General features: G+C 44.9%; 1 protein-coding gene across 7 annotated transcripts in view; it reads left to right on the forward strand.

The window, feature by feature from the left end:
• The window catches only part of arfgap1l.L (arf-GAP with Rho-GAP domain, ANK repeat and PH domain-containing protein 1-like L homeolog), a 90,207-nt gene that overhangs the window by 19,262 nt on the left and 53,747 nt on the right, over window positions 1-17,198 (forward strand). For 6 of the 7 annotated variants that reach the window (XM_041582762.1, XM_041582763.1, XM_041582764.1 and 3 more), the window contains 3 exons: window positions 13,446-13,894; window positions 14,032-14,102; window positions 14,357-14,463. In XM_041582762.1, the coding sequence (XP_041438696.1) occupies window positions 13,446-13,894; window positions 14,032-14,102; window positions 14,357-14,463 (627 nt within the window). Of the gene's footprint in view, window positions 1-13,445; window positions 13,895-14,031; window positions 14,103-14,356; window positions 14,464-16,073; window positions 16,455-17,198 lie in introns of those variants that run through there. The other variant, XM_041582769.1, reaches the window with a different exon arrangement.

Here is a 17,198-nt window from a genome sequence, read left to right on the forward strand (position 1 = left end):
AGAATAAAGACTGGTGTAAATTCCTTTCTGGAGTAGATACCATATAGATTAGGTTACAGACTCATGCAGGTTATGTTCTGGAGTAGGTACCCTATGGATTAGGGTACAGACTGATGTAGTTACGTTCTGGAGTAGGTATCACCTAGAGCAGTGCTGTCCAACTTCTGCGGTACCGAGGGCCAAAATTTTACTGGCCTATGTGGTGGAGGGCCGATAATGGAAGTCAGTGTTGGCCACTCCCCCCTTTTAAACCGCACCCACTGTAAACCACACCCATATTACCACAAGAACTTTTAAGATCATATCCACATTAATGGTGGCAGCACACCAAAAAACCAAATGGTTGGTGCTCACTGCAGGGAAATCCCTCATCACTCATATGTGAGAAATTGAAGTCATGTTAAAACATACCCTTAAATCCATATGCCTCATCCTCCCCTGTGGATAATACAAAACCCCCCAACACATGATTAAGCACCTCAGGGGCCCTTAACAACAATTTCCAAATGCTAACAAACCCCCAGAACAAACCCCTAACTGGCTTACATTCCACAGGTAGCGTAGGGCAAGCAGAGAATGGCACACACAAGCAGCACTGGGCAAGCAGAGAATGGCACACACAAGCAGCACTGGGCAAGCAGAGAATGGCGCACACAAGCAGCACTGGGCAAGCAGAGAATGGCACACACAAGCAGCACTGGGCAAGCAGAGAATGGCGCACACAAGCAGCACTGGGCAAGCAGAGAATGGCACACACAAGCAGCACTGGGCAAGCAGAGAATGGCACACACCAGCAGCACTGGGCAAGCAGAGAATGGCGCACACAAGCAGCACTGGGCAAGCAGAGAATGGCACACACAAGCAGCACTGGGCAAGCAAAGAATGGCACACACACAAGCAGCACTGGGCAAGCAGATAATGGCACACACAAGCAGCACTGGGCAAGCAGAGAATGGCACACACAAGCAGCACTGAGTAAGCAGAGAATGGCACACATAAGCAGCACTGGGCAAGCAGAGAATGGCACACACAAGCAGCACTGGGCAAGCAGAGAATGGCACACACAAGCAGCACTGGGCAAGCAGAGAATGGCACACACAAGCAGCACTGGGCAAGCAAAGAATGGCACACACAAGCAGCACTGTGTAAGCAGAGAATGGCACACACAAGCAGCACTGGGCAAGCAGAGAATGGCACACACAAGCAGCACTGGGCAAGCAGAGATTGGCATACACAAGCAGCACTGGGCAAGCAGCGAATGGCACACACAAGCAGCACTGGGCAAGCAGAGAATGGCATACACAAGCAGCACTGGGCAAGCAGCGAATGGCACACACAAGCAGCACTGGGCAAGCAGAGAATGGCATACACAAGCAGCACTGGGCAAGCAGAGAATGGCCCACACAGGGAGGGAAGGCAGAACAGAGCAGGAGACAAGGAAAGCTCTCAGTCTAATATGTACTACATACAGTGACACAGTGCTGGGGCCCCATTAGCATTTTGTACAAAGTGTGAACAGGTGAACAATGTGGGCAGTTTCAGTCTGGATCTCAGGTAGAACAGTACTGGCCTTTAGGATTTAAACAATAGAGTTGTCACAAGTGTGAACAATATAGAGGGATCACAGGTGTTAACAATGCAAAGGTCTTTTTTCAAGATACTATTTGCTTGTGGTAGTGGCTTGAAAAAAGACCTATGCAGGTCTGAAACATTGTGTTTTATCTGGGTCAGGAGCCTATGTCTCAATAAAGGCATTTTAAGAAAATACATTTGTGGATGGTGCTGTCTGTGATACAAAAGACCTCAGGCCAGGAGTACAGGGAAATGTGGGAACTCCAGACTCCTCCAAGAATGTCAAAAATGTGGAAGAACCACTTGATTCATTTACTTTGTAATGAGTCTTGAAATATTTAACATTCAGCAATTCATAACCTGCTCCCCCTGCTCTGTAATCCTATTAGGAACCTCGTTACTCACATTGACCTTACTATGCACCGACACAAAGCTGCCATGTTGTTCTTTCTTTATAGCTGCACTTTGCACGGCTGGCCAGTAGAGGGAGATAATACATTCTTTTTATTCATTGTTACAAATATGGGACAGGCCAACTAATGTGAGCAAGAGACAGCAGTGGCTGCAAGAGACAGGTATTGGCAGGGGATTTTGGCTTCTGTGACTTGAAGAAGAGCCTACAGTAGTCGGGGCAGGGCTGGACTGGGGATCAAAATAGGGCCTGTTGTTTCAGTTCCACAAAAGCCCAAACAGCCCCCACCAGCCCAATAAATAGTGACTGTCTATGGCAACTTACAGCAGCCCCTCTGGCATTTGCCAGAATCTACAGACTGCCAGTCCGGGCCTGGTTGGGCAGAGATACAATGAGGAAGATGCCCAAGTTGCAGATATTTTCTAAGGAACAGTGGCTGCAAGGATGAAGACACTGAGAAAGCAAAATGTGACAGTGGCTCAAACCAGCTGAGCTCACAATCAGTTTTGTGTTGCACAAGTCTCAGCCCTGGGGAAAGAACTCAAGTGGCAAATTCATATCTTGTGAGTGTGATTTCCCTTTTACCCCTTAAAGGGGACAGTGGGATACAAATGTAACCCATTAAATGCCTGGATCACATGACATGAGTAAATAGTAACCAATGACACTCAGCCAGCAGATTTGGGACAAACCTCTGTGTTTCATAAACTTTAACAAAATCTTTACTTTTGACATTTGTCTTTATACGCAGGGAGTTAATTATTCCTCCCACATTCATAACACATGTGTAAGAGTTCAGCTCATTGTTTGTGAGTGAGAACCTACTTCCCCAAAGATCTGTTATTATTTATTTGCCAAGTGCAATGTACTCTGGGCTTTATACAAGAAAAGGAACTGGGGAAACAATACTGAGCAGATGAAGCCTGGCCTGTACCATCTCATACACTGTCATATCACTCCCATTATTTTCCTTATATCACTAACTGTCAGACTGGTTAGTTTAGTCTCTTTGTTTGTTCCACCTTTGAATAGAACCTCCTTAGCTCATAACAAGGTTACAGAAATATAGAAACATTGTGGTGTCACCCTGCTATAGTTCCAGGGGTACCCAGGGTACAAATAAGCACTCACCCCAAATCTCCCCCTAACTGGCCTTCAGACTGGGCCCCCTTAGCTCATAACAAGGTTACAGATATATAGAAACATTGGGGTAACAGTCACCCTGCTATAGTTCCAGGGGTACCCAGGGCACAAATAAACACTCACCCCAAATCTCCCCCTAACTGACCTTCAGGCTGGGCCCCCTTAGCTCATAACAAGGTTACAGATATATAGAAACATTGGGGTGTCACCCTGCTATAGTTCCAGGGGTACCCAGGGTACAAATAATCACTCACCCCAAATCTCCCCTAACTGGCCTTCAGACTGGGCCCCCTTAGCTCATAACAAGGTTACAGATATATAGAAACATTGGGGTGTCACCCTGCTTTAGTTCCAGGGGTACCCAGGGTACAAATAAACACTCACCCCAAATCTCCCCCTAACTGGCCTTCAGACTGGGCCCCCTTAGCTCATAACATGGTTACAGATATATAGAAACATTGGGGTAACAGTCACCCTGCTATAGTTCCAGGGGTACCCAGGACACAAATAAACACTCACCCCAAATCTCCCCCTAACTGACCTTCAGACTGGGCCCCCTTAGCTCATAACAAGGTTACAGATATATAGAAACATTGGGGTAGTCACCCTGCTATAGTTCCAGGGGTACCCAGGGTACAAATAATAATCACCCCAAATCTCCCCCTAACTGACCTTCAGACTGGGCCCCCTTAGCTCATAACAAGGTTACAGATATATAGAAACATTGGGGGGGGGCAAATCCACAACCAGATCATCAGATCCCAACTGTCCCAAGTAAAACCAAACCTTGATATTGTACTAACCCCAACCATGACACACAGCTGACACTAAAACAGTAAAAAATAAAGTCTGGTGGCAGATGCAGATCTGACAGTTACTAAGGGAGAAGCTGCTGAGAGTTTGGGATTATTTATACACACAATCCCAACATCCAGACAAACGATCAGAGGTCAGACAGTGCAGGAGATCTGGTATCTGTCAGCACCAACGTAAGAATTATATTTTCCTTTTCTTCTGACTGGGTTTCAGTGATGTGATTCTGCCAAATTGCCGGAAACACGAGTGACAGTTGTGTAAGAGAATTGCACAAGAGACGGATCACTTTATCTGGGCTTCAACCATAGAGGGAGAACAGACTGAAAATCAAGGGGAAGAATGTTAATGAAAAGTAATTTTCTCCAAGAGAAATTATCCAGACCCATTCCATTGTATGATCTCATATATATATATATATATATATATATATAATATATATATAATATATATAATATATATATACATAAGTATATTCTTTATCAGCTTAGTCGCTCTTGCAAACGTTTGTAAAATTAACATGGTAATTAGGGGGTATGGCCACAAAAAATGGGTGAGGTCTGTGCAGCAAATCTTTTTGTCCCTCTTTCTATTTCCAAAATGTTGGGAGGTATGCATTTATTCATTCATGTTATGTGACTCTCCGTTCCACTCACCCCCAAATCTCAGTAGGAGTGTGGGAATCACTATACACATTGTGGCTGTATTACCCAAAATAACTGGATCCAATGGGCTCATTCCACGTGTTCTTCGCACCCCGTCTCGCTATTCATAAATTAATCATTTTGGTAAATGATCCCCAAAGTCAATAATGTGACCCCATACTTTATAGTGCAGCAGAACAAGTGACACAGGTGTCTACTTCTAGTTATAACAATTAAATGTCACATAAAGTAAGTGTAACTGTAACTGCCACTTAAAGCAGTGTCTGACTGACTGTCTGTTTTCTCTGCACTGCTGGTTCTCACCCTGAAACAATTCAGCAGAAGCCAGGTATAAGCCTCTTAATCGGACACCTTCTGCTACATGACTTTGGGCCGATGCTGCTGTCAGTGCCATTGCCCATTAGTGAATAAATCAGGTGGCAGTTGGTAAGTTGACAGTTAGGAGGAGTCATTTTACATTTATTTCCTCTCATGTGAGTCAGGAAACAGCAGATAGAGAGTGGGACGTGTCAGTGTCTGATCACAAGCGAGAGGAAACAATTGTGCTCAGAGGTGACTCTTCTCTCACTGGGGGGAATGTGGCAAAGGATTGTGTCCGCCAGAATTCTGTCCTTACTTTGTGCAGCCGCTGCAGTAAAACTGGATTATTTGCTCTCACTGGAAGTAAAGATGGGCCCTGGGCACCCGTAGGTAAGTGACTTTGATGATTTTATAGTCACAGCTTCTGTGATTCTCTGCTGATTATCAGTTCTCTGCCCGGGCGGGGGTTCTCCATCTCATCCTCAGGCAATGAAACCACTACAGGCTCCACACTTGCCTATTTCTTCTTTACTTAGTGGATCTCTGCTTTTTTTGGTGTCAGGATTAAAGTTAATCTAGTGTGAAAAGATCTCTGTTAGGGGCTAGTACTCAAGACCCTGGGTGCCACAGCAATATGGTGACTGTAGGTGTCTCCAGGCAGGTGGCAACACCATGGCAATGTGGCTACAGGGTAATTAGGCAGCAGGAGGGAAAGTTGTTGACTGTAATGAAGGATGGAGACATCAGGGCAAGATGGAGAGTGTAGCACAAGGTGGAGAATGTAGAGCAAGACTAAGACAATGTGGCAAAATGGAGCAGTGTGGCATTATGGAGACAGTATGGCTGAATGGAGACAGTAGGACAAGGTTGGATTATAAGGCAAGATGGAGAATGTAGAGCAAGTTTGAGACTATATGACAAAATGGTGCACTGAGGCAAAATGATAATTGTTAGGTAGGTTAAGTAGGGCAAAATGGACACTGTAGGCCAAGATGGAGACAGTAGGGCAAGATGAAGAATGCAAGACAAAATGTAGATTGTTGGGCAAGATGCAGAGTATGGGACTAGGGGAATATGGAGGGAGCAGAGAAAAATGAAGCAGGGCAAGTTGGAGACAGTAGGGCAAGAGGGAGATGGTAGGGCAAGATGGAGACAGTAGGACAAGATGGAGACAGTAGGGCAAGATGAAGACAGTAGGACAAGATGGAGACAGTAGGGTAAGATGAAGACAGTAGGACAAGATGGAGACAGTAGAACAAGATGGAAACAGTAGGATAAGATGGAGACAGTAGGACAAGATGGAGACAGTAGGACAAGATGGAGACAGTAGTGCAAGATGGAGACAGTAGGGCAAGATTGAGACAGTAGGGCAAGATGAAGACAGTAGGACAAGGTGGAGACAGTAGGACAAGATGGAGACAGTAGGACAATATGGAAACAGTAGGTCAAGATGGAGACTGTAGGACAAGATGGAGACAGTAGGGCAAGATGAAGACAGTAGGACAAGATGGAGACAGTAGGGTAAGATGAAGACAGTAGGACAAGATGGAGACAGTAGAACAAGATGGAAACAGTAGGGTAAGATGAAGACAGTAGGACAAGATGGAGACAGTAGAACAAGATGGAAACAGTAGGATAAGATGGAGACAGTAGGACAAGATGGAGACAGTAGGACAAGATGGAGACAGTAGGACAAGATGGAGACAGTAGGACAAGATGTAGACAGTATGGCAAGATGAGGACAGTAGGACAAGGTGGAGACAGTAGGACAAGATGGAGACAGTAGGACAAGATGGAAACAGTAGGTCAAGATGGAGACTGTAGGACAAGATGGAGACAGTAGGACAAGATGAAGACAGTGTGGCAAGATGGAGACAGTAGGGCAAGATGGAGCTTGTAGTGCACAATTGAGACAAAAGGTCATAGAATAAATAGAAAAACAAGATGGGGACAGTGCAGTGAAATTCGAACAGTAAGGCTTAAGCAAGATGGAGACAGATGGGTAAGATGCAGAGCCAGACTGGGCCTCATAGGATCTACCAGAGAATATATTTTAGGACCCACCCTCACAGCCATAAGATGGAGATATTAGGTGATATAATTTTATAAAGTGTTGATTACTGGTGCCTACTAGGACCTGGACCCACTGGGAGTTCCTCTGATACACAGCATTGCTCAATAACATCATTGCCCAAACAGAAGCCCTTCAAGTATAAAGTGCAACTCCCAGCAGCAATGGACACTGAATGTTGCTATAAGAATAGACACTCTATGACTGTGACAACAAGAAGGCTGCAGGGAGACAGTGTGACTGATAATGGAAACACCTTGACATTTGAAGCTCCAGTGGGTGGGTTTCCTTCTAAGACACTTTGTGGCAATGTTGTGAAAAATAAATATGATGTTTTTAGTAGTGATGAGTCTAGGTTGCACTGCAGCGATTCATTCCTCGTGCCCCTCTCACCTGCACAGCAAAAGGGAAGCGCCAGTGCCAACACGATGGAAGCATTCCGAGTTAAGGGGAAGTGAGGGAAATTTGACCTTTAAAATAACTGTACTCCGGGAAACTCTGAGCACGTTACTTATTGCTAATGTGACTGTACAGTGTGGGTAGAGGAACTCACTGAGACCCTTAGGGGTTGTTAATTTATATAATTTGTATTTATTATACAAGTCTCTGTTTTTTCTTTATTTCTAAATCATTTGTGTATAATCCCACTTCCCTGGGGGCAATGATCTCTGTGTATCTCTATATGACACATTGTATCTGTTCTACAGGAAAGCAGTCAGGACTGGAGTTCACTGTTAGAGACTGTTGGACCCGTTCCTGAGGGCACTGTGTAACAAGTGGGGGGCAGGCTGCAGGCAGACTAGTGTGTGTGGTTAGAGTGCTTCCTTCCTGTAACAGAGTGCGGCTGGACTACGGTCACTTACTCTGTGCAGCCGACAGATTCTGGTTTCTGTGCGTTGTGCATGATGGGAAAGCCCTGCAGCCAGCAAATATGCACATACTCTTCTCTTCATCTAGTATTACTGTGGCCACTTACCTTCAGCTTCCTGAACTATAGCAGGGTGACTGTTACCCCAATGTTTCTATATATGTGTAACCTTGTTATGAGCTAAGGGGGCCCAGTCTGAAGGTCAGTTAGGGGTAGATTTGGGGTGAGTGCTTATTTGTACCCTGGGTACCCCTGGAACTATAGCAGGGTGACTGTTACCCCAATGTTTCTATATATCTGTAACCTTGTTATGAGCTAAGGGGGCCCAGTCTGAAGGTCAGTTAGGGGGAGATTTGGGGTGAGGGCTTATTTGTACCCTGGGTACCCCTGGAACTATAGCAGGGTGACACCCCAATGTTTCTATATATTTGTAACCTTGTTATGAGCTGAGGGGGCCCAGTCTGAAGGTCAGTTAGGGGGAGATTTGGGGTGAGTGATTATTAGTGCCCTGGGTACACCTGGAACTATAGCAGGGTGACACCCCAATGTTTCTATATATCTGTAACCTTGTTATGAGCTAAGGGGGGCCAGTGTGAAGGACAGTTAGGGGGAGATTTGGGGTGAGTGCTTATTTGTGCCCTGGGTACCCCTGGAACTATAGCAGGGTGACTGTTACCCCAATGTTTCTATATATCTGTAACCTTGTTATGAGCTAAGGGGGCCCAGTCTGAAGGTCAGTTAGGGGGAGATTTTGGGTGAGGGCTTATTTGTACCCTGGGTACCCCTGGAACTATAGCAGGGTGACACCCCAATGTTTCTATATATTTGTAACCTTGTTATGAGCTGAGGGGGCCCAGTCTGAAGGTCAGTTAGGGGGAGATATGGGGTGAGTGATTATTAGTGCCCTGGGTACACCTGGAACTATAGCAGGGTGACACCCCAATGTTTCTATATATCTGTAACCTTGTTATGAGCTAAGGGGGGCCAGTGTGAAGGTCAGTTAGGGGGAGATTTGGGGTGAGTGCTTATTTGTGCCCTGGGTACACCTGGAACTATAGCAGGGTGACTGTTACCCCCAATGTTTCTATATATCTGTAACCTTGTTATGAGCTAAGGGGACCCAGTCTGAAGGTCAGTTAGGGGGAGATTTGGGGTGAGTGCTTATTTGTGTCCTGGGTACCCCTGGAACTATAGCAGGGTGACACCCCAATGTTTCTATATATCTGTAACCTTGTTATGAGCTAAGGAAGGCCCAGCCTGAAGGCCTATCAGAATGCAAGACAATAGGTCTGAGATGTAGGATTGTAGGAAGTTTCCAAATCTAATTTATGGACCATTTAGTGTTGCCAAGTAACAGGGACTATGAATGGCACTGCATTGACAGGCTGCCATAGGTGTTTATGTTACACAGGGCTGGAGTTCTGCTGAGCTTTTCCATAGATGAGTTAAGGAATAGTCCGGCTATTTAGGTTGTGAATAGGACAGGAGTCAGCACAATGGGTCTCTGTCCTCTGCACACGGCCCTTGTGTCCTCAGAATAACCGGCCCCCCCAGTTCTGTGCCAAATCAGCAGCATTAGGCGGAAGAGGCAACAACATGTTATGCCCCAGGGATACATCTAGGCCAAGGGTTAGTGCTCTGCTAAACAGAGACATCAAATCTGATCTGAGACAATTGTACAATCTGATTGCATACCAAAGGGGGGGGGGTTATATCTTAAAATGCTACAAGTCAAGTTAAACCCTTATTTAACACTGTTTATACATTGCAACATTTCATATGGAATAGGTGTGCTGAGCTCTGATTTCCCTATAATTCCTGTTCCTGGGCTGCTCTCTTTCCCAAGGTCAATCAGAAACCTCCTGCTGGGTAGCTGAATCCAGTCTCCCCTGAGTATTTACCCAGGGGCTAAGCTCTCATGCTCTTTATTTCATTTTTCTGGCCTGCTCTTTGGCCAGTGGTCAGGCAGGAACCATCCCTGGGAAGGTGAATCTAAGTTGTCCAAGTACTAGAGACCTCTGATTCTTCCTGTTCCTGGGCTGCTCTCTTTCCAGTGGTCAAGCATTGACCTAGTGAATCAAAGCTGCTCTCTTCTCTATGACCAGACAGAAGAGTTGCTTTCATGTGCTGCTCTCTTGTCTTTGGTCAGGCAGGGTACGACCTTACTCCTTTGTTAGGATTATTCCCCTTGCATTGATTGTGTAGGTGACAGATAGCAGCATTACCCACTAAAGGAAGCATTTTGGTTTCAGCGAGTCCATAAAAATCATTTCTGCAAAAACACCTAATCTGTTAGGCTGAAGCCCCACCCCTGCGTGAACATGGGAAGGAGAGCAGCAAAGGAGGTGGAGTTGCTCTTCCCTGCCACTTTTAGCTACAAGGCTTGGAGATCTCCTACCTTTGGTTTATTGGCAGAATAATAACAGGGATTTACCACCACATTATCATTCTTGAAATCAGAGAAGGCAGAGACAATGGATGTATTAAAAACTGGGTGTCACTTAGCCACGCCCCATTGTGTCCAAGCCACACCCACAACAACGTCTCTTTCTGGCCAGGTTCCCCGCACTCCCTTTTTCACGAGTTATTCAGATTCGATCCGCAGCATCATGATAATTACTTTACGGTAATATATTGCTATACAGAATATTAGCACCTGGCAGCCAATCGGGTGAGAGTTGACTAAGAAATGTTACCTGTTGATTGGTTGCCATTGGTTACTGGACTCTATCTATGCACTATTTTTTTGTAGTGGAAGCCTCTATTTGGGGAATTTTGATGCCCTGCTCAGGGTTTATTTCTGACTGAGGGAAAGCAGCAATTTGGTGGGTATTAAAGGGAAACAAAACCCAGTCTTTGATCCTGTGGTTGGCAGTGCAGGGATTTTTAATTTCATATTCTGGAAATGAAAGGGAAAGTACATGCTATATAAAGAAATGTGCATTTGTTATACAAGATATCAGCATTTGATATTCGGGCATTGGGAGCTGCTTTCCTAACAGAACATGTGAACTAATTAGAATCTTTAGGGTTAAACAGGATCCCAGAGGGAGGAGCCTGAGGTTGTGATGGGTAAATAATCGCCGGATAAAATAAAGACGGGGAAATCCCTGCGCTTCAGCCATGGGTTTGTATAAAGGGAAATTACAGGTGGTTTTTCCTATGGTCCGTGCCCAGACTTGGTATAAGGTGCAGGTCCCTGATGACATTAGATGTGACTGTAGCCTGGGGCCCCAAGCATCACACATCCAGCTGTCCTCTAACATTCTCATCTCTATTCTTGTGCCTAATGAAAGAAAATATCATTCTAGTAGTTATATTTCTCGAGTCACTGCCCATTATTGATAAGAGCCCAGGTGTCAGTGGGCCTCTTGCTTCTGACCATTTGGCCTATTTCATGGCCATTCCCTATTTCTTTAAGAGGTTTAATAATGGAAGAATTGAGTATAGTATGTAGAGATAAAAGACTAGGAGAATAAAGAGGTTGAGTGAGGAGAGGAGGAATAATGGTTTCGAAAGTGGGCCCACAGTCTAAGGTTTTCTGGTGGGCCCCTGGCATCCCAGTCCGACACTGATTGTGATTGAGATGTGACTTGAAGGAATACCAGGCAGGAAGGTCCGCTTCTCCTCATCTAAATGTGGGTCTCCTGCTCAGCATCAATTTTTTTTCCTGCACATGGGTCTCCTCTGTTTGTGGCCCTTATCTGTACATGGGTCTCTTTCAACATGTGATATGGATCTGCTCACTTGGGTTTGCTCTTTGCATGGGTCTTCCCTACATACAGTTCTCCTACTCTTAATGTAACTTTTCTCTGTGCCTTTACAGGGATCCCTCCTGTAGTTAGGTCTCTTTTGCACTTGCATCTCATTTGCATCAGGGTCACTTCTGTACCTCAAAATCTGATTCTCTCCCTCTCTCTCTGGGTCTTCCCTGCACTTTGATTGCTTCATGCTTGGATCTACCTACATTTGGGTCTTCTTTGCCTTCAAGGTTCCTTTGTTCTTTATATGCTTTACACATGGTTCTTCCCTGCTTATTGGTCTGGTCTTCAATTAGGCCTCCTTTCCTATAGTAGGGGTCACATGGTTCCTGTGATTTGTCCAGGTCTCCAAAAAACATTGGTCTCCTCCTCTATACATGGTTTCCTCTGCATGTTGGTCTCTTTTATATGTGTTTTATCTTGGGCAACCTCTCTACTTGGGTCTTCTCTGTTCTTGGGTCTCCTCTATATATAGTTCTCACCTGCCTGTTGGTCTCCTCTGCATGTATTCTTTTTCATTGCCTAAATCTTCTCTACACTTGGTTTTCCTTTACGGCTTGCGTCTCCTCTACCCCTGAGTCTTCCCTAGACATGTATGTATGTATGTATGTATGTATATTTTTATTTGTAAAGCGCTCCTCGAGGGCAAAGCACTGTACAGCAAAACAATAAATTAATAGTAACAAACAAGGGGTCATTGGAATAAAAAGTAACAATAAGTGTATTATTAGAAATACAATTCACATTAATATAAAAAAATATAATTACAATACAGATTAAGTGCTGAGTGTCAAGGAAACAAAAGGTTAGAGGACCCTACCCCGTAGAGCTTACAGTCTAAATGGGAGGGTAACATACAGACACAATTCAGAGGGGTATTAAGGTGCCGTGGGTTACAGTTTGTTACACTGTTATATAAGTGCCAGTTCAGGTGTTATCCAGGTGCTCCCAGAGGTAGTCTTTGAGTTTTGTTTTAAAAACACTGAAGGAGGATTCTCTCCTGAGAGATTCAGGAATGACATTCCAAATATAAGGAGTCGCAAGAGAGAAGGGTTTGATACGGGAAACAGCAGTAGTAGTGGGGGGTACAACCAAGCGGTTGCTCTGAGAGGAGCGGAGGTTTTGGGCAGGAACATATAGACAGACAAGAGATGAGATGTCCTTAGGTGCAGAGGAATGAAGGGCTTTGAAGTTTATGAGGAGGAGTTTATAAGTTATTCTTTGTTTTATAGGAAGCTATGATAAGGACTTCAGCAGCGGAGGGGCCTGTACCCTTTTGGATGAGAGGAGGATAATTCTGGCAGCAGTGTTTAATACAGACTTTAGAGGGGAGAGATGGGAGTTAGGGAGAGAGAGGAGTCAAAGATTACCCCCAGACAGCGAGCCAAGTTGACAGGATTAATGAGCATGCCATCAATATAGATAATAAATAGGGGAGTAGGACCAGGCTTAGGTGGAAGACATGATTTTTCTGTGAATGTAGGTCTCCTCTGAATGGGATTTTTCTCTTTGCCTGGGTCTTCTCTATACTTGGCTCTCTGAACTGAACTTCAATCTCAATTCCACTTGGAATATCTTTGATCCCAGGGAGTAAGCATCACTTTGAATAATTGCCCTAGAATATCCATTCATACAGTAATGTTATTTTGTATTATTTCAGGACCTTCACATTTTTAGGAGATATCGTTTACTTTTTTTTTTTATCCTTTTTTATGTTTAAAAATACACCTTTCCTTCTTGAGTTGGCATCATTTCTTCATTCACTGTAGATCCAAATGTATCAGGTGCAAACAATGCACAAAGTTGAGGTTTACCAGGCTCTACATTTTCTCCCTCACAGTCCTCCTGCTGAAGTTGAAGCAAAATCTACTGAAGAAATTCCAGACATCTATCCTATTATTGCCCCTAAACCCTTTCCAAAAGTTCCACCTAGAGATATTCCACTGAAACAGGTTGCACCCAGAAAGGTTCCACAATCACCCAGAGAGGTCATACTACCGATCTTGGAGGTCATACCACCACCCATAGAAGACATACCATCAGAAAGAGAGATATTGCCAAGAGATAACCCATCAGCACCCACAGAGGTCATATTGCCACCCAGAGAAGTTGTCCTACCAACCAGAGATGTTGAACTACTATGCAGAGATGTAATTCCACCATCCAGAGAGGTTGTACCACAACCAAGGGAGATCACACCGGCACCAAGAGAGGTTGTACCACCACCAAGAGACTTTGTGCTACCACGCAGAGAGGTCACACAGGCACCCAGGCTACCACCTAGAGAGGGTAAGGCAAACTGTCCCCTTGTGAATACTTTATTCTTCAGTATGTAGTGACCCAGGGAAGCATGGACTTTGCTCTTTGTATAACAGATTTGGGGACAGAGAGCTGTGTATTTACTTTCATTTCTGTGTTTTCCTTAGTGATTCCCACTCAGCCGAAACTAGAGCCCGTGGAGAGAGATTTTGGAAAGCTGTATGAAATGACAGGGGAGGTGAGATACTTCTCTAATCACTTACCTATTGTATGTGCTAGTGTTAGCTATAGAACTTAATATGAGCCCAGAGCATTCCTTCTATGTATTTGTATTTATACATATGGGTAGGAACTGCAATACTGTTTACCTTAGACATTACAGTATGATGTGTATACAGGTTATACCCTCACTCTTTACAGTGGTAGGGAGATCAGTAGAGGGTGTGTATGAAGGGCAGTTACTGACATTCTGATACCCTTATGTCTTTGCAGATTGATGGTGTTATCCTCACCGGGTTCAATAGTCTAAAGTTCAGCAACTTGGCGAGTGATGATGAGCAAATTGATGATGCGTCAGACTACGAGGATGTCCCGTCCATGTAAGAATCTGACTTTCTGGTATCCAGTGTGCAAGCACATGCATGTGTCACATGTATATGGTGTATTCATAGTCACTCTGCAGGTTGAGATTTCCTTGTCTGTTAACAAATCAGAATTGTCCCTGATAACAAGTGGAAAAGAAAGGTTTATCGTAAACTGCCATCATGGTTTTCTGGTCCCTCCCACTGCTGGAGTCACAGATTGTCCCTCCCTCTGTAAGCTTCCATCAGAGTGTTCTAGTCCCACCTACTGTTTGAGTCACAGACTCTATTTATCCCCCCCTGTAAGCTGCCATCAGAGTGTTCTAGTCCCACCTACTGTTTGAGTCACAGACTCTATTCTCCTCCCCCTGTAAGCTGCCATCAGAGTGTTCTATTCCCACCTACTGTTTAAATCACAGACTCTATTCTCTATCCCTGAAAGCTGCCATCAGAGTGTTCTAGTCCCACCTACTGTTTCAGTCACAGACTCTATTCTCCTCCCCCTGTGAGCTGCCATTAGAGTGTTCTAGTCCCACCTACTGTTTGAGTCACAGACTCTATTTATCCCCCCCAGTAAGCTGCCATCAGAGTGTTCTAGTCCCACCTACTGTTTCAGTCACAGACTCTATTCTCCTCCCCCTGTGAGCTGCCATTAGAGTGTTCTAGTCCCACCTACTGTTTGAGTCACAGACTCTATGTTTCTCCCCTGTTAACAGCGTGTCCCCTGTATCAGAGTGTCTTGATTCTCCCATTCCTGAGTCTCTGGTGTTGTGTGATGACTGGGGTATAAATACTTACTATGAACATGTTACAGGTGATTAAATGTTCAGAAACAGGGCTGCCATCAGACGGCCCTAAGAGATGTAAAACTGTGATTTGCCAGTTGGGAAAGGGGTGGGGCTTGGTGGTTTCAGCAGATTTTGTGTGGATTGTGAGTGGAATTTTGCCATAATTGTATGTGGCCTGAGCAGATCAGGGCTCAAGTGACCATTGGGCTTTTCCTGACCTGTTGTGGGTGCCAATATAGAAATTATTTTTATTCTGGCCTCTGACTCTGCAAGGTTCCAGGACCCCGGCCAGACTGTGTTGGCTGGAGAAGAGGAAGCTGATAGAGTTGCTAATTGTGATGATCAGGGAAGAGGAACCTGATTGGCCTTTGTGATTAGTCAGTTTGTTCCATTTATATCTCAACAGTTTATTGTATTAACCCTGTAGAAATGTGGCCCTGGCACCACCTGGGGCAGTGTTTGATTAAAAGAAGCAGAAATGAGGGTATAAATGAGCTGAGTGTCCCTGGAGGCAGAATACAGCAGGACAGTACCATTGTGTCCCCCAAACCAGCACCTGAGGGGGGGGGGGAAATTCACAAAAACAATATAAACCATCATTGTAGGAAACAAATAATTATTGTTTATTGATATATTGGTGACATATTCAGCCTTCTCTTCATTCGCATCTGTCACTGCACCAGTGGAGCTAGCAATCTAATGCATTTATAACAGCAGCAGTGTCAGTCTTACCTGTGAGCAGGTGCTGGGAGTTGCACTCCAGCAAGTATATACTGTAACGTATGATGTATAACTCCCTATTTTTCTGCTAAGGGGTCCCTGGAAAATACCTTCTCTTCCCTAAATTGAAACTGGCCCTCTGGTGAGTGTTTGGCCCCATATGAAGAAGCAGCTCAGCTTGGGGGTTTGCGCAGAGCCCTCCAAGATCATAATTGGTGCCAGTCACCTTTGGCCCCTGGCAGCTCCTAGGGCTCGGGAATAAAGATCACAGCCCTTTCCTTTCCTCTGTGAACAGACTGGAGTCAGAGCTCAATGAACTGGAGACTTTATCCCGATCCCTCAGGGAATTCCTGCCCTGTGAGTATTTGCATTCAGGAGCAGGCGGGGTGTCTGGGGGTCGTTATCCCTTCCTGTGTGTGGGAATCACTGAGTTCAGCCAAGGGAATCCCACTGCCAAATACAGGGTCCCCGGAAGAGGACCCACCCACCCATGGGCAATAGGTAAGGATCCAGCCTACACCAGGATTCCATTGTTATTTTCCATTTATTAATAACTTTATTCCAATTTCCCAAGGTGCTGTGCAACGGGAGGAGGGTGGGGAGGAATTGTATTCACAAGGCTAAATGCAAATACAGTTAGAACTTTGGATCCATGAAATTGCATGTGCTGTTTTTGTGCAGGAGGTAGATCCAAACTTATTTTAGGGTGGAGTTGCCCTTTAATGCATGACACTTGGGAACCACATGTAAGTTGCAGCTTAAAAACTGCTGCTTTAGACTGGGTTTGTCACTCCCTTTGCACCGGTTTGGGTTGCTGGTGTTGTTCTGTTGCTCAGTCTCATATGTTGTCTGTATTATTCCCTATGGGACAGGCCACATGGGTGAGTGGGAGAGTTGCTGGGAGTTGCAGGTAAATAGCAGGAAGGCAACTTTCTCACTGAAATCACACAGTGATGTGTTTTCTACTCTCTGTCTCCTTGTGAACTGAAATACTGCAATTAAAGCCAATGGGGGCTGCGGGAAGCTGTGGCAGTTAGAGGGGCCATAAAGGCTCTCAGCTTGTCTGCAGATGTAAAGGGGAACCTGACACAGAGATGTAAACACTGCCTTTCCCTTGTCATTAAAATTCCAGCTTTTTGGCTTTTATGTGCTCCCTGCCCTTAGGGTGCAGTTAATGTTGCCTGGTTGTTATATAGAGACAAACATAGCCAGGGGGCATATTCATTAGGGATGCACTCAATCCAC

This window comes from Xenopus laevis, chromosome 2L, assembly GCF_017654675.1.
Source record: "Xenopus laevis strain J_2021 chromosome 2L, Xenopus_laevis_v10.1, whole genome shotgun sequence".
Taxonomy (NCBI): Eukaryota; Metazoa; Chordata; class Amphibia; order Anura; family Pipidae; genus Xenopus; species Xenopus laevis.